At 34.3% G+C, this 19,072-nt stretch overlaps 1 protein-coding gene across 2 annotated transcripts in view; it reads left to right on the forward strand.

The window, feature by feature from the left end:
* Window positions 1–16,408, forward strand: part of LOC126889420 (glutamate dehydrogenase, mitochondrial-like) — a 154,661-nt gene extending 138,253 nt beyond the window's left edge. Inside the window, exon 8 of one of the 2 annotated variants that reach the window (XM_050657715.1) lies at window positions 15,972–16,408. In XM_050657715.1, the coding sequence (XP_050513672.1) occupies window positions 15,972–16,088 (117 nt within the window). In that variant the 3' untranslated portion in view covers window positions 16,089–16,408. Of the gene's footprint in view, window positions 1–6,860; window positions 9,058–15,971 lie in introns of those variants that run through there. The other variant, XM_050657716.1, reaches the window with a different exon arrangement.
* The last annotated feature ends 2,664 nt before the right edge of the window (window positions 16,409–19,072 follow it).

The following is a 19,072-nucleotide window of genomic DNA, read 5'->3' on the forward strand; positions in this document are numbered from 1 at the left end:
TTATAAAACAGCTTTTGGTTTTCTTTGCTATTTTGTTCCATTTTTTCTCCAAATTCTGCCCAACCTACATTTTTTGCCTCTGCAACTAGTTCCTTTGCTTTTTTCCTTTGTTTCTTGTACTCCTCGTAATTAATTTCGTTCCTATTGGCCAAGTATTTTTTCCAAGCGGTTTTCTTATTTTTAATACAATTTTTCACATTCTCTGTCCACCAAGATGTTTGCTTCTTGTTTTTGACGGTTCTACAAGTTTCACAAGCTACTTTTGCCGCTTCTAAGATTGCTTCCTTGTATATAACCCAGGAATACTCTACGTTTTTATCTCTTCTTTCTATTGAAGTAGTCCCTAATTTTTGTTCGACTAATTCTTTGAATGTGTTAGCTACTCGTTTGTCATTTAATTCGTAACATCTTATTGTTTCACATTCAGTTTTTTGCATGCTCCTATTCTTATTCTTTATTTTTCTTTCATTTACATCTCTTATTTTTGATATTACCATAAAATGATCACTACCAATCTCTTGTCCCCTTCTAACTTTTGTATCTAGGACATTTTTCATATTTTCTCTATCTACTATGACATAATCGATTACTGATTTCTCGTTTCTTGTTGGTACCTCTCTTGTATAAGTATGTATCTCTTTATGTTTGAACCAGAGCCCGGACCACGCAAAATAGAATTCTATTTTGCTGACGTCACAAAATAGAATTTCATAATGGGAGAATCGACGGTTGCTAGGCAACGTGACGTCTCTAAAATAGAATTAGAAAGTGACAATAAATGTATTAATCCTGTTATCCCCGTTCCTTATTTCAACTGACATGATTCTCTCAGATGTTGCTTCCCATTCATATATGTTTTGCTATTTATGCTATTTTCTTGTGAATAATACATCCAACAATATTTTGAGCGTAACTAACTCACTTACTTTTAACGTTAGAAGTTCTTTTAAAACACAAAAATAAAAATTTTTTTAAACGCTTTAAAAATGTTGTAATGAGTTTTCACTGAAAAGTGCTCCGTCTTTCTGTTATTTCACGTTGAAATATTCGATTTGGAATTTGACGAAGAAGAACCTACATTTCATTAGCTACAACTCTGCTTCTACTAGGTCTACAGACTTCATACATACATCATTTTTTTCACTTTTTTATAAGCTATATTTTTGCTAAGAATATTTCTTTCGATAAAATACTTACTTTTTGAGTTGTTTACGAAAAACCGCCCAAAACATGTTTTTTTTTTGTTAAAAATGAACATATTCACTCGCAAATAACTCGAAAAGTATTGACTTAGTGAAAAAACTCTATAGAACAAAAGTTGCTTAGAATTTGTCATTTTATCTAATTCCGGACTTATTTTGAATGTATATTTTTTCACCCCCGAGAAAATATTTTTCACCCCGTATTTCCCAATTTTATAAAATGGAGGGGATGTAGAATTGAAACTTTTTCTTATATAATAATATACAATTTCAACTACCTATTCTCAAATTTTCATCCTTCCTTTATTTTTTTTGGGGTCAATTTGTTTTTTGATCGGCCTATATGATCCACAAGCTTTTTTACCAAGAGTTTTGTATTTTGTATAGGACACTTCAATCCATTTTCCCGCAAGGTTGCTGGTGCTTTTTATTCCCATGTTTGTAGATGAAATAATAAATAAATTATTAAAAAATATTCGGTAGCTTGCAGGTTCAGAAATGTTATCTAACATATCAAGTGCTACTCTTAATCCTAAGGTCAAATATTCGCGATCATTTTTAGTAATGTTTTTGCCAGTATAAAAATCAAAATTATAACAGTATCAGCTACTTCCACAAAAATCGAGAAAAGCCGAAACGAATAAGCTTTCCAGATATAAATGGCTTCCCAGGAATAAAGGCCACCTAATAAAGCAAAAATGGGAAATCCTTGATCAAATACCGGATCTAAACTTCTAAAATGCCTGGTTGCACCAACAGACCTTAAGCTCCAGCGTAGCCCAGCTCAGCTTATACTTTAGGGTTACTTCTTCTTCTTCCTTCTTGTATGTAGGCTTTAAAGCCTGTTTCTTCTTCAATATTAGCTTCCTAAATTGTTTAAGTTATCGCACCATTTTTTTCTTGGTCTGCCAATACTTCTTCGTCCATTTGTTGACTTATCTCGTGCTATTCGTACAATCCTATCCTCTGCCATTCTACTAATGTGTTCGTTCTACTCCTGTTTCCGTTTTGTCACCCATCCATTTATGTCTTCTACATCGCATGATCTTCTTATGTTTTCGCTTCTCTCCCTATCCAACAGACTTTTACCTGATATTCGTCGGAGTATTTTCATCTCTGTTGTTTCTAGTAGTCGTCTCGTTTTAGATGTGTCAGGTCTTGTCTCCGCCGTATATGTCAATATAAGTATAATCGCTGCTTTATAGATTCTTGTTTTTGTGTCTTGTCTTAGGTGTTTGTTCTTCCAGATTGTGTCATTAAGAGATCCCATTTAGGAGGTAACATTTATATTTAAGCTTAAGGCACGTCTTAAGCTTAAGATCTGTTGGTGCAACCAGGCATAACACATTTACGAAACTGGAATAATTCCACAGTTGTATGGCTGGGTTCTATATTTATCCCACTTTTACACTGATGTGCATAGGCCTCCATCAGTCTCTTCTAATGGTCTTTACACTGGGCCGCTTGTAGCCAGTTTCCCGCTTCCTTTTCACATCGGTCTATCTAGTCGGTCGTCATCCTCGTCTTCTATAGTTTCTGGGTCTACATTCCATGATTCGTTTTGTTCACCGTCAGCTTGTTTTCCCTCTAAGTGCCATATCCTGTTCCAATTTAATGTCGTGATTCTTTTGATGACTGAACTTTTGATCTTTGGCAGATTTGTCGGTTTGTTATGTGGTCTCGAAGGCTGGCGTCCAGCAATTCACGTTCCATGGCTTGATATTTAAGTCTATTTGAGGATTTTTGCGATAACGCTAAAGTCTCTGCTCCATAAGTTTGTACGGGTAAAACACATTCGTTATAAACACCCCTTTCTTGAATTGAACTGCACTTCTTAAAATATGGCTTGGTTTGCCAAATGCTGCCCGTCAGGCATATTCGTTTTTGTATTTCATATCTCGGCTTATTTTGATTTCGTATTCCAGATATTTGTCTTGTATGGTATCATTGTCAATAGTTATTTCTTATTACCAGATTTGCTATAGGTTTAATTTTCTCAAAGTTTCTCTTTAATCCTGCACTTTCAGAACTTTTGTATCTTTGCTAATCATTTTCGCTTCTGGTCCAATTTAGTGCAAAATTTGAGATGTGAATTTTTAACCGAGTCTGTTATTTAATTTATTGCGATCGTCGATACTTAGAGGTTTGGTATTAATTAGTACTCTGTAGAGGTTCGGCTATATTTTCTATGTATGCTTCTGGCTGATTTGATGAAATCAAAACTATGCGTTTGCACCTGTTTACCATCTTTGCTCTTTTTGAACTATTTGTTTTTCAGGTACATTTTGAACTATTTGTTTTTTAGGCCAAACTGGACTGGACTAGCGCACATCTATTTCCTGTTCTGCTTCTTATATTAGATAGTTTTTTCTCTTTCACTTCTTACTGCGGTTCCAAAATCTCTGATTATTTGTTCGTTCTTTTTCTTTCCGAGTTTGCTGTTAAATCTTCCATTACCACATTGTAATGTACAGAATTATTTTTACGTTGTACTTCTTATTCAATATTAGATTTATATACATAACTCTTGCAGAAATACAGTCAATACTGTATGTTTTTCTTTGTAATGTTTTGTGTATTAATAGACATATTCCACATGTTTTCCATTTATAGTGGAATATACTTTCTTACTGACTCCGTGGCGTTACAACCCTTCGTGGGTTTTAACCGACTCGACAACATGCCTCCACTGTTCTCTGTCTTGAGCAACCTCCATCCAATTCCCCACGCCCATAGCTTTTAGCTCTCCTGCTATATTATCTCGCCACCGGAGGCGAGGGCCTCCGCATGGTCTTCTTCCAGTTGGGACTTCCTCCCACACAAGCCTTACTGTTCTTTGGTCATAATGTCTTCTGAGGTGTCCTGCCCATTGGAGTCTTCTGGACTTTATTTCTTTTATGATATTGGCGTCTGGGTAAAGTTCTTCTAGCTCTTTGTTAGTTCGTATCATATATTGTCCTGATGCTTCATCCAGCATAGGCCCAAAGATCTTCCTTAGGATTTTTCTTTCCCAAACACGTAGTCTCTCTTCGTTTGACTTTGTTATCGTCCACGTTTCGCTTCCATACATCACAACGAGTCGTATGATGGTCTTACACACTTATATCTTCGTACGTCTTGTTAGTTGTTTCGATTTTATAAGGTTTTGGAGGACAAAAAGACATCTGTTGCCGGCCTGGATCCTATTGTTTATTTCTTGTGATCCGTTATTGTCTTCAGTTATTGTTGTTCCAATATACTTAAATTCCCTAACGCGCTCAAAGTCATGGATGGTGATGTTCTGGCCGATTCTGTTTCTGCTTTGATTGAGGCTCATATACATATATTTCGTCTTATATTCGTTGATTAGGAGCCCCATCTTCTCCGCTTCCTTCTCGCACCTCACGAAAGTCTCCTTCATCCTTAATCGGGTGTTTCCTATTAAATCGATATCGTCTGCAAATGCCAATAGTAAGTTTGTTCCTTCTCGATGAAATACTGTAGTCGGGTTTTCGATTTTTGCACTTCTGATTATGTGTTCCAGAGCTAAGTTGAAGAGTTGTGGTGAATAGTGGAATATGTTACCTGATTTTAGTTTGACCTGATCTTTTCCTCTTTTTTTCACTTTGTAATTCATATAATATCCTATTTGACATGTTCGAGTTCTTTCTCCAAGTCCGTCATGTTCTCATCTGTCGATAAGGTTCTTACATTCTATCGCAGATTTATAATATTTCAATCAACGATTATATGTAATGTAATTACGTGCAGTGTTCATCGTTGTTGGTAGCCTCTTATAGTCCGAGGATTTTTTGCGACTTCTGACAGCTGTCCTTGAATTCTATCACTACCTTGGTTGGAAACTAGCAAGCTGCCGGGGTCTGAGGGCTCTTTTCTTGAATATCTGTTCAAGTTGAGGGGGTTTTGGAATTTAAATACCACGCTTGCCAGACGTGTTGGTGAGTTAATTTGGGAAATTGGTAGGATATGGTAGGTATTGGGTAGGAATGGGATTTGGACATTATTTCTATCCAATACAGGAGTTGAAAGAGAATCAAGACTTGCGTATGGCAGGGTCGCATCCTTGAAGTAAGTCTGTCTTCCATCGGAATTATGAAAAAGTGCCTACCCGCTATCAGATAGTAGGAGAAATATATTAGATCCATCTTATTATAGTAGAATTAATATAATGTTTTGCATGTACTTAACTGACCTTATCTTTATTTGACGATTTCGAGTTTTTCTAAGGATAGATTTTTTTCGGACCCCCCTTAACGAATTTCCTTGTTTTAAGAGCCAATATATGGTAGAGGTACATTTACAGGGTACAAGGTTTCTCCCCGTGTGATAATCTGACGCGCTCGAGTAACTGCAAAAATCCCCGCTTGGACTCCTCTACCATTAGGTTCACGACTTTTTACAGTTTATTACTAAAATTTATTTACTAAATCTTATATATAAAAATCAATTACTGTTCGTTAGTCTCGCTAAAACTCAGGAATGCCTGGACCGATTTGGCTAATTTTGATGTTGAAAGTATTTGTGAAAGTTCAGGGAAGGTTTATACGGTTTTATATAATCATTTTAGTAGCCACCAAAATATTTACAGCTATATGTATAAAATGCTCTGGTCACAGTGTTAGTTGCCATATTCCTCCGAAACAGTTTGACCGATTTTTATGAAATTTTACACGTGTGTACGGCAGGCCTAAGAATAAGGTGTTATCTATTTTTCATACCAGTAGGTCATAAGGGGGTTTGCCCATGACACCGTAACTCTCACAATTATGACGATACGATACGATGAAAATACGAAATTAAGCAGATATACTCCCAGCTGAATTGTGAACAGAACCGTACTTAAAATTTTCTCTAGCGCAATCGGTTTCCGAAATAACGACCCGTAAGTGGTAGAAACATTCTGAGCATACGAGAAGAACGAGTGCAAATTTCATAGAAGAGAAGTGTAACAGTTTAATATTATGACTTAAATTGAGCAAAATATAAATTTTAAAATTTTGCGAAATTTTCAAATAATTTGTAGGTATCTACAAACAGAATTTTTTCTCACGAATACTAGCGGTAAATTTCATGGAAGAGAAGTGCAAAATTTTAACTTTTGAACTTAAATTTGACAACATATTATTTTTTTAATTTTTCGAAATTTTCAAAAAATATCTCTAAACGGAACTTTTCTGACGAAATGCAAGTAGGAAAAAGCAAATTATAAAATTTTATTTAATTTTTTTTACTTTTGTTTAATTTTATTTAAATAAACCAAAAAATTTAATAATTTCAAATATATTAATAAACAAATTTAAGATTGTAACTGTGACACTACAAACTTTATTTTGTTACTTTTATATATTATATAATCAAATTCCCTTCTGCCTACTTTTAACTAAACTTTATTACTTTAAACATCATGGGTAATTATTTGAAAATAATAATAAAACCTCATTCATATCGAGCATTTTTTGTTTATTGATTACGAATTGTTTTTGTTTATTTTAAGTGTATACAAAAGTTTAGCTTTTTTTGTCTATTGAGGCAGTACGAAGTCTGCCGGGTCAGCTAGTAATAAATACAATATTTTTTATCGAAATTTGGAAAATCCTGCTCAGTTTGTAAACAACTAACATGTTTCTTGTAATGTTAATAAATAAATATTTTTTCTAGGCTATCAAGGATACATCAGAAAAGTACGGTCTTGGATTGGACCTTCGGTCGGCCGCCTACATCAACTCAGTGCAAAAAATCTTCCTCACCCTCAACGATGCTGGTTTCGCTTACTAAACAATTTTAACCAAACTTAACCAATCATTTTTACATTCCGACAAATGTGACATTCCATTACGAATAATTTTTCATTCTAAGTATTAACCCATTCCAGAAACAATGTTTTTTATGATTCACAATTTTAATTTTTTACTTTTGTGTTTTTATTGTACTGTTAAATATCAGGATGATTTTATAAAATGTATAGGTAGATAGAAGTTTAGATTTCTTATATCAATGACACCTTCAAGCAAAAAATGACATGGCATATGAAATATAACATGATCAAGAATTTAAGGGTAGTTTAAAAATATATTATTTTGTTCTAAATTTGTTCAAAATTGATTACCTACTATTAGACCGTCTCGAAATTAGAGTATACTGAATATTTAATAACAAAAATTTTAACGCAGTGTTAAATATCTTTGTAGTATTAAAATCTCAAGAGGATCTTCAATCAAAGTCTCCAGAACCTAAGTAACTCAAAGTTTTAGTATTACTCAAATAATTACAATTTCTAAAATGGGTAAGTTGATATTGAGGGCCTTTGTAAGCATCAGCTTCAAGTACTACTAGTCTTTTCAATAATTCTCATTTTGTTACTTTTTCACATACCTGTTAATATTAAAACATTTTAGATACTTTAGTGTACTACAATGTTGTTATTACATAAATGGAGTATGAATAATATATTACAGAAAATAATTTTCCATTAAGAGATCTTCAAAGATCTTCCTACAAAGGGAAATACCTCCAGGTGAAATCGTCACACACATAAGGAAAAATCAACACAACTCACTCTGCTTTGACCTACCCTCTTGATTTGGAGGAATTATAAAACGGAATCAAAATCAGCTTTAACTGTAGATTTTAAGAATATAATATAGCTCTAAGGGCGGCCGTACAAGGACTGTTGAAGCAGTTTACCACTGAGCGACATACACGGACTGCTCGAGCGGTCGTCGTTGATATCTGGAGCAGTCGTTGACTACTTGAGTTGTCACTTGTTGCCTTGCAACCGCTCTCGAGCTGTCAACAGCACGATGGATTTTCATCGTGCTGTTGACAGTTTGAAGAGGTCGTGACTGTGCTCGAGCTGTCATGTGTATGTCAGCGAGTATAGGATTATAGTTCACCGTGCGGTCGCTGGTTCAAGCTGTCCGTGTACTGCCGACCTAAGATGTGTTTTCAAAGAATATCGGATATTAAGAAGATGAATAGATGTACAGTGTCAAGCGAAAGAAAGAAAATAATAAATTACTTTAAGCAAATCAGACAAAAGAAGGTCAATATCTAATTAATAGGACTTAACAATTCAATTGGATAGAAATCAAAATAGAAAAATCAATCCTTTAGTTTTGTGGAGTGCATTCGTCTATCTACCCGTCCGAAGAATTGGTGGAACTGAAACTCTAACGTATAGAGAAAAACTGACGACGATTCATATATATAAAAGAGTAATTTCAAAAGTCCTCTACCGACTAGTACAGAGGAAGAACATATTCATACATTTTCTACTTCCCACCCCTCCCCATTTTGTAAAGGTTCGCGTTTTCTCACCTTTATTTAATAAATTAAATAACTAGGGAGATCATATTTTGAGATGGGTACTCCAAATGAGAACGAAAACGATAGATTCCAATATTATAACACCTTCAAGTTGTTATATTGATAAAAAAATGCTTGAATAGCTGGACAATCATAAAATGATCATTCATTATGGATATTGTATATATAAAGCTACTTAAACCATAATACTCAATTAAATCCACGTCTGTATATAATTTATTCTTTAAAAGATCTAATTATAAGAAATCCAATATCTTACTACCAAATTTTTGAATTCTCCCTAAACTAACCTTCCCCGCTAAAGTAAACGTATTGTACCCTATTATTGACACAATAAAATTGTAGCAATAATATCCATTCTAAATTACTTTTATTTATGCATTTAAATGTTTGTAAAACAATTATTGTAATTACTAGATTATTTTATCTTTCCAGCATCAAATGCTGGATCATTTAGCGGACATACCATATCAGTAATTAATACTTAATTTAAATTACTTAGTACTTCAGTATAAAGATTGTTTCAACAGTATGTGTTTTCTTTGAGTTTTCCTTCCCTTATAAATTAAAGGTTCATGACGTAGACTGTGTGCAAAACCTCGTGAACAACCTCATATTTTACAAGAAGAATAATTAATTATTGGCTTATTCTGTAGCAGACGTGGCCTCAGATCACAACCTACTTATCGCCAGGATTACACTCACACTTAGATTAAACATTAAAATACATCAAAAGATTCCTACAGTCCTACACAATCAAGCTTAAAGAACCCAACATATAAGAATGCTTCCAACGCGAACTGCATATGAATTGTGGCAAACTGAACATATACACAAATAATATTGACGAGCACTGATCGACTACAACGTTGTCTACTGGTACTGGAACCGTATGAAGAAATACTCTAGACTTCCGCAAGGAGAAAAGATAAATGGATGGATGGAATGACGAGATACTCAATAAGATGGAAACATGGAGACAATGTAAGAACAAAGATAACAATAAATATATTGAGATTAACCACGAGATCAGAGGCCTGATTCTAATTCATTTCGATGTCGCAATTTAATTTCGACTCCGCCATGATGGTCGCAATTTATAGCGATTCTTATTCATTTCGATATTAGTTACAACTGGGGATATTAACGTTATCATTTTGAAACTGCTCAAAATTTGGGTTGGCGCTCCGGTTTATTGGATTTATTGGCTACGCAACCACCGCAACATTTGTTGATAGTCTGGGAAAATTATCGAAAAAATTTTATTATTTACACACACCGGCAAAATTAGCCGAACACGTTAAAAATGGGACATGTTTGATGTCTCGTATTTCATAAACCAGTGGTCCGATTTGAGTGATTCTTTTAGTATGTTATAGCCTTATTATTTAAGAATATCGGTGTAATAATATTGTTGATAGACAGGTAAATGTCATTTTATACCGGGTGTAACAAGCATACTGTGTTTTTTTCTTAAAGTTCGGAACACCCTGTGGAATATTCCAGCATATATAAAATATTAAACTTAAAACTCGATTGTAGAATTATGCTTTCTTAACATTTTCTTTTTTGATTCATTTGCTTATGTTGGAAAATAAAAAAGTTATGTGCTTTAACAACTAACCATGTTTTTTATCAATAAATCCTCATAGTGGGGGAGAAAAGTATGCTAAATTTGCAATTACTCGAGCGTTCTTTTGACCTGGAGTGGATTGTGAAGAGTGAGTGCTACAACCAAAAAAGTTAAGTTAAGTTTTCCATAAAGTGTGGGACTCTCCATTTTTCAATTTAATTTTCCATTTTCACCAATCGTTTTTTCCGATTATAGCGCCATTTATCCATAACAGGAAAAAATGTTGCGAATAAAAGTTGCTTATTTTTTCGTCAAGGATCCAAATCTGCAATAAAAATTGGGGGCTCCTATTTAATATTTTAATGTAACCCCCCACCCCACCTCCGTGGGGGATCGTGTTTGGTGCCATTCGGTAAATTTTTGAAAAATATTGAATAGGTGTATTTTGCAGTTTTACGATCTGATGTTCATTTCGCAAAATATCGCAGGGTTCGTATTTATAATTTTTAATTTACCCACCACCCCTCTCCGTGGGGTGTCAAGAGCCCCCACGGAGGTGGGGTGGGGATTTAATTTAAAATCTTAAATAGGAGCCCCCAATTTTTATTGCAGATTTGGATTCTTTACGTAAAAATAAGCAACTTTTATTCGACATATTTTTTCGAATTATGGATAGATAGCGCTATAATCGGAGAAAAATGATTGTTTCAAATGGAAAATTAAATTAAAAAATAAAAAGTCCCCCACTTTATGGAAAACTTAACTTAACCTTTTTCTGATTTTAGCACATACTCTTCACAATCCGATAGGTCCCCATAACGCTCGAGTAACTGCAAATTTAGTATACTTTCCTCCCCTACTATGAGGATTTATTGATGAAAAACATGGATAGTTGTTAACGCACATAACTTTTTTATTATCTCACATAAGTAAATGAATCGAAAAGGAAAATGTTAAGCAAGCCTAAGGCTACAATCGAGTATTAATTCTAATATTTTACATATGCTAGAATATTCCACAGGGTGTTCCAAACATTAAGAAAAAAACACAGTATGATTGGTACACCCGGTATAAAATGGTATTTACCTGTATAGCAACAATATTATTACAACGATATTCTTAAATAATAAGGCCATAACATACTAAAAGAATCACTCAAATCGGACCACTGGTTTATGAAATACGAGACATCAAACATGTCCCGTTTTTAACGTGTTCGGCTAATTTTGCCGGTGTGTGTAGCTTTACCAGCTATTTTATTGCTAAAATCGAATCTTAAGATTGCATATATTAGTAATATGGGGTATGAAAAGTCCACAGAAAGTGTGTTATTTTTTTATAAACAAATTAGCACTCCTAAATCTTCTTTTTTTTTTAATTATTGCTCTGTAACTCCTAAGATTTTTCCTTTAAACCAAAAACACTCGAATAAAAATTCACCGTAATTTAGTTCTGCACAAAGTTAGTTTTTTTCCAATTTCCTTCAACAAAAATTTTACTCGGAAAATCCGAGTTTTCCCAAAAAAATTCTGCAATTCTCAATTAAAATTATTATTTATCAACAATTAATTATTTATTAATAATTAAATAAATTGATGACATGAAAGATTTTTTATAGTAGATTATATATCAGGAGGCCGGCGACAATCTAATCAATCGTTTAGCAATAATTAAAATGTTAATTAAAAAATTTCGGTCGAAATAATAACCAGAAAGATTATGATACGCCAGAATAACTATGATTTTCGTATAAAAAAGCACTACATATACCTATTCAACGTAGTTTACAGAATTGAAATTGGACTATTTCAGCGGTCTCAGGAATGTTATAAAGAAACAATTTTTTGGCTTATAAATAAATGGAACCCCTCGGAAAATATTAGATTAAATTTCGCATTTCAACGTCGCCATATTGACTGCGACTTGTTTTCAGTCGAAATTTGAATTAGAATCAGGGGCCAGGAAGATTATAAAGCAGGCAAAAAATTACTTAGAAGACAAACGCAAAGAGATCTATGACCGTAAAAAAAGATACTATAGTCGATTCGCTAAACTCAGACACAATTGGCTAGTGATTTTAGTTGGAAATTTTTTTGTTTTTTGCCAAAATTGGCAAAATTACTAACTATTTAGTAGTTATTAATTATTTAGTAATTATTTTCTTACCAATTTTACCAAACTGGCAAAATTACTTGCTAAAATCACTAGCCAGTTATGTCTGAGTTTAGCGAACCGTATATCTTTTAATCTACACTGTGACGGGTAGGCTCTTTCAGGACGACGGACTCAGTAAACACAGGTTAGAAACAAAGTAAATATATTTAGGGTGTTTATATACAGTTCAAAATAAATAAAATAAAATATAATTCTGATTCTATCTTGCCCCGTTGCGGAGAAGGCCCCCTTGATGGATGTCTGCAAAAGAAAAATAAAATTAATATTATCAAAAGAAAATAATCCTTACACCTCACTACAGTGTAAGGCACAAACAGTCACGCAATCAAAATATTAATAATCATACGGACATCCATACGATTCTGATCGGAAGCCGCTCACTCCACGGCTACCGTTTATTTACGAGCGGTGAATCTCTTCACTACGGAGTCTCGTTATTCAGGTCGGCCTGCCTGCTCGATTCTCTGGCTGGCCTGGGAGCCAAGAGCTGGTCGCTGCAAGCTGCAAGACTGTTTCTTCTCCGCTCGGTGGCCTCCTTAAGTACGCTCTATGCCTCGACTGTTTCGGAAAAGTGGAAATGAGTGGGGTATCGTGTTGCGCGAACGTTGAAGCGCCAACGGTTCGATCTATCGATGTGGTGCTCGAGGCAAATCATTACAACACACGAAAGTTAAAGTAATGGCAGGACTAAAAAAAAACAAAATCTCACTGGTGCACTTCTGGATAGACACGTGATTACTATAACAGAGAAGGATGAGAAAGTACAATGCTGGACAGAATAGATCCAGATATTATAAAAGAAGAAATATTAAATGCATTAAAAACAATGAAGAATGGGAAAAGCCAAGAAATATTGGATAACGTCGAAAGACTGGTTAACGTCGATCTTTATTTTTCTCTCCAAAAAGAAAAACACAAAGACGTCGGTCAAATAGCTAAACGGTGCGAGGCGCTCGATCGACAAATCTAGCGGATCTAAGTTCGAGCCCATGACCGGGTGAACAGAAAAATAAGAAGGCTAACGCCGTAGTATAAAATTCAAAAGAATCTAGGGCTTAGTCTGGAATAAACTGGTGTTTGATCGGCCTATAGGGGAGCAGTGCAGCAAGGGATAAGGGCTTGCGGCTCAGTGATACTCCCCCATAGATCCCTACCGGAAGGGCGTTGACGCCTAAAAATGGTGTATACATGTGTTAATATGCTGAAGCTAATATAAATGCGACCGAACGTCAATCAAGATCTATATGTGTGTTTTATTTGATTGATTATAGTAGTAAAGTACGATATGAACACTAATGCCCTGAAATCAAAAAAGAAAACTACAATGGCCTCAGGATCAAATCGAAGTTATACTAGAAGCAGCGAGCAAAAGTACTTATTAACGAACAGCTGTCGGAGGAAACTAAAATTACACGTGGGGTGAGACAAGGATGCGTATTGTCACCAATTCTCTTAATGCCTACTCGGAAGAGATTCTGAAAAAAGCTGTCAAGGGTAAAACAGCACGAATAAAGATAAATGGAGTTCCCATTAATATTAGATATGCGGATAACAGTGTCATCTTAGCCAAAAATATTGAAGATCTTCAGAGACTGGTGACCAGAATAGTGGAGTATCATACTCCATAAAAAATCTCCTCCATAATGGAGGAGATTTTTTTTGAAAATTTAGTAATATTTACAATCTCTCCTTAATTAAGAACAATAGGTAAATTATTTGACAAAAATTGAAAATTTGACCTGTAGAGGGAGATCCAGTGATCACCCTCTTTACATAAATTAAATTAAAACAAGTTAAAATAACTTTAGTTATCACAGATTATTCGAATCTTCTTGTTAAGTCCACTATTTTGAATATCTTCAAGCGCCGTACATTATTATGGTCATCAGTGAGGTTACTGGCTAACTCGTTTGGATGTGATTCTAGTCTCTTGGAATATTTTTTGTAATATTCTGTTATTACTGTTTTTTATGGATGGCACATTGAGATCTTGCTCTATCACATAGTTTGGCACGTACCAAGGGGCATTCAGCATTGTTCTAAGGACTTTGTTCTAGAATCTCTGCAATATTTCTACGTTTATTGACTGGCTGTTCCCCCAAAGTTGGATACCGTAGGTCCACACTGGTTTTAATAAAGTTTTATATATCAGCAGCTTGTTTTCAACAGATAGTTGAGATTTACGACCGATGATCCAGAACATTTCTCGAAACTTTATTCCTAGTTGTTTTCTTTTTGTGAAAATGTGCTTTTGCCAAGTTAATCTCTTATCAAAGTGGATTTCTAGGTACTTGACAGTATCGGTTTTGTGTTTCGTTCAGAGTTACAGATGGACATGTTTGTTTTTTCATGGTGAATGTTACATGGGTGGATTTATTCTCATTCGCCTTTATTTTCCATTTTTTTAAGCCATCTTTTGATATTGTTAAGATCTTTTTGAAGCGTTCTGGATGCTGTGATTGGATTATGGTGAGAGTCTAGTACAGCTGTGTCATCATCAAAAGTTGCACACGTTGTTCTGTTATTATAGTAGGTAGGTCAGCAGTGTAGAGCAAGTACAATATCGGTCCCAAGACACTTCCTTGTGGTACTCCGGCTTTTATTGGTCTTAGGCTTGTGTATTCATTACCCTGCTTGATATGATTCCTGCTTGATAATTTTGGCTGGAAATATAGCTTTTTAGGATTTGATAAAAAGAATGGGGAAGGTTTTTCTATAGCTTATAGAGGATACCATCATGCCATACCTTGTCGAAGGCCTGGCCAATATCCAGGAAGGCAGCAGAACAATATCTTTTAGTTTCTAGATCGCTTCTGATGTGTCTTACTAGTCTATGTACCTGTTCTATCGTTCCGTGTTTTGTTCTGTACCCAAATTGGTGCTGGGGAATTAGTTTCCTTTCTTCAATGACTGGGGATAATTCTTTAAGAAGAATTTTTTCCAAGATTTTTGATAGAACAGGAAGAGAATACGGTCAAACAGTGAATGTCAAGGAGACGGAACTTATGAGAATAAGAAAATACGAGAAATACAAATAAATAACGAGAATCTTCTAATAAACGGAGCCAATGTCAAACGAGTGGACAAATACACTTATTTTGAAACAATGGTTAACTCCACACATGATTACTTCTAGGAAGTCAGAATTAGAATAGAAAAGGCTAGAGCAAATTTCAACAAAATGAGAAAAGTGCTCTGCACAAGAGATCTAAAAGTGGAGTTAGGTTGGCGAGATGCTACGTTTTTTCGAATTTATTTTATGAAATGGAAGCTTGGACCTTTAGTGCGACATTTAGAAGAATTCTGAAAATGTAGACAAGACACATCGCAAACAAAGCGGTATTAAGGATGTTAAAGACATGGAAATCTTAAATACAATCAAAACAAAGTAATTGGAATATTTTGGACATATTGCAGGTGGAGAGAGATACAACTTGCTTCAACTGATTATACAGGAAAAGATGCAAGGAAAAAGAAGCATATGAAGACGTAGAACATCATGGCTGCGCAACTTGAGAGAATGGTACGGATGTACATCAAATGAACTTTTCAGAGCAGCCTTCTCTAAAGTCCGAATAGCTATGCTGAATGCCAACATATTAAAAACTCGGGCCCATTAATCATTTATTGCGAACGTTTTTTATTAATTTTTATATCGTTGCCATCTTTATTCTAACAAGTAATTATTTTTACAGGCGATACTTAAAACCGCCAGTCAGTACAACCTTGGTCTCGATTTAAGAAGCGCAGCGTACATCAACTCCGTTCAGAAGATTTTCACAACTTACTCCGAGGCTGGTCTTACTATGTAAACACTTTTTACCTAAGGGTGAAATATAAAATACTAACAATCAAATGTTACCTTACTAACTATGCTGTTATACATTTGCTATCCAGAATCTGGATAATTTTTTCGCTAGACTTTTTAGGTATACAAGTTTTATAATCATTCATAACTATCTTTAATGAATGATATTATACACATACTTTATTAGTGCCACTGTTAATATCGTAAACATTTTATAATAATCAATTTCATTATACAACTATACAACTATGTAATTATAAGAATGTATTTACAATCGTACAATGTACAAGTTACTTTAAAATAAATTTAAATATTTGAGTACCATTTGATTATTTCACAAACTAATACAATTCCCATTTACTAACATCTCAAAAATATCTTCTTTTTTAAGTGCCGTCTTTCAATCGGAGGTTGGATATCATCATCTCTATCTTTATTCTATCTAGCGCTGCTGTGAAGAGTTCTATTGAACTGCATTTAGACCAGTTCCTTAAATTTTTCGACCATGGCACTTTCCTTCCCACAATCCTTTCTCCTCTAATCTTTCCCTGTATTATCAATCTTATCAGGGAGTGAACACAAACTAGTCCTAGCAAAAATAAGAATGAAAATAACATCAAAACATTTTATACAGGAAATCACCGAGGAAAAATTCAATATAGAATCACTGTGGAACTATTCTACAAGAGAAATGTACCAAAGGAGGCTAGCACAGAAGATACAGCTGAAACAAATAGACGACATCGAAGATATAAACGCGAGCTGCGAGAAAATTAAAAACAACATTGAAGAGGCAGCAACAGAAGCTCTAGGAAAACGCAAAATCATACTGAACAAACGAAACAACAACAATACACCATGGTTCAGAAAATAAATAAAAGAAATGTAAAGAGAAGTGAGAGGCCTACATGAAGTATAAAACATCAAACACTCCAGAATCCAGAGACACCTATAGAAGAATACGAAATGAAACAAAAGAATTGGTAAGAAGAACAAAAAATGAACACTGTGAACAGTTTACAAAAAGGATGGAAAGCGACTTCTACGGAACACAAAAACAAATATGGAGATTCATAAGAAACCAACGGAAAGAAATGGCAGAATTAAAGGAATACAATAACATACCAGCAAAAGAATGGGAAAGATACTTGACGGAACTGTTTAAAGGAAAGGAAAATAATATTCAAAACAATAACCTACCTGAATTAAGACACGAAATAGTAATCAGTTTTCAGGAAGTAGAGATAGCCATAAATTCACTCAAAAACAGAAAGTCGCCATGACCAGACGGAATAACCAACGAGCTTCTAAAATACGGAGGAGAAAGTATAACCCTAGAGATGACAAAACTTATACAAAAACTAATATTGCACTGCAAGATAAACCAAGGTTTAGATATCTGGGAATGGATATAACCAGTTACGGAGATGTTGAAGAGGAAGTACGACAACAAAGCTTAAAAGCAAGTAAAGAGGCGGATCCCTTAATGACACAATCTGGAAGAACAAACACCTAACACAAGACACAAAAGCAAGAATCTATAAAGCAGCAATTAGACCTATATTGACATATACGGCGGAGATAAGACCTGACACATCTAAAACGAGACGACTATTAGAAACAACAGAGATGAAAATACTCCGACGAATATCAGGGAAAAGTCTGTTGGATAGGGAGAGAAGCGAAAACATAAGAAGAGCATGCAATGTAGAAGACATAAATGGATGGGTGACAAAACGGAAACAGGAGTGGAACGAACACATTAGTAGAATGGCAGAGGATAGGATAGTACGAATAGCACGAGATAAGTCACCAAATGGACGAAGAAGTATTGGCAGACCAAGAAAAAGATGGTGCGATAACTTGAAACAATTTAGGAGGCTAATATTGAAGAAGAAACAGGCTTTAAAGCCTATATACAAGAAGGAAGAAGAAGAAGATCAATCTTATTATTTCATATCGCTCTCTTCTTATTTGTAACTTTCTTATTTTTATTGGGATTATTGTTTCGTATTCTTTGTCAGTTTCTCGCAATACTTCCGTGTTAGTTTTTTGTGTGTCCATGCTATTTTAGCATCCTAGAAACACCACATTTCAAATGACTGTAGATTATGTATGTATTTTTGTTTCAGTGTCCACTCTTACTCTCAGTTCTTATCTAAGGTCTTTATTGTAGAGAATTGTTTTCATTTTTATAAACGCATTTCTTGCTATTTCTATCCTGGCCCTTATTTATTTCGTTTGTTTGATCATTAATTTCTGAAATCCAGGTTCCCAGGTATTTGTATTTATGAACCTTTTGTTTGTATATGTTTTCTTTGTTATTATCAAATATCTATTCTTTTTTTATATTCATTTTTAGTTCCAGTTCGAATTCATCAGTCTAATAGTGCGGACATAAATTCGTGTGCTGGTATTTTTACTTTTTGCTGAGATAAGTATATTACCTGCTAATTATATTTTAATTGAAATACCTATTATTTCAACTATTGTTTCCTATTTATATTTAAGAGTTTGGTTTTGATTTTACGATTTATATATTTTATTTACAAATATTATTTAAAAACATTTCTAATATTTTATAAACCATGGGGAAAATACGGGCGGGAAACCGCCCGATTTAAATTTAAATAATTGTCCGAACAATACTGAAAAAGAAAATATTGATTCTAGTTATAATAATATTATTGATTTAGAAAATCGTTATAGACCAGGCGATAAAGGTCCTTATTTTGTTTTCGTGGAAAGTAAAGAAAAACATATTGGAAGGCTTTTCCCAATTAAAATTGGTCACTATATACTCCCGGAGGAGAAATTAAGTAAACAAGTGGAGGATATAAAATCGGTAGGAATAAACCGCGTAAAAGTCATATTTAAAACTATGGAATCCGCTAATTCGCTAGTAAATCATTATGTTATAAATCAAAATAACTTAGTAGCATATATCCCTAAATTTTACACCCATAAAAAAGGCATCGTCAGAATGGT

The sequence above is a fragment of the Diabrotica virgifera genome, chromosome 8, assembly GCF_917563875.1.
Source record: "Diabrotica virgifera virgifera chromosome 8, PGI_DIABVI_V3a".
Taxonomy (NCBI): Eukaryota; Metazoa; Arthropoda; class Insecta; order Coleoptera; family Chrysomelidae; genus Diabrotica; species Diabrotica virgifera.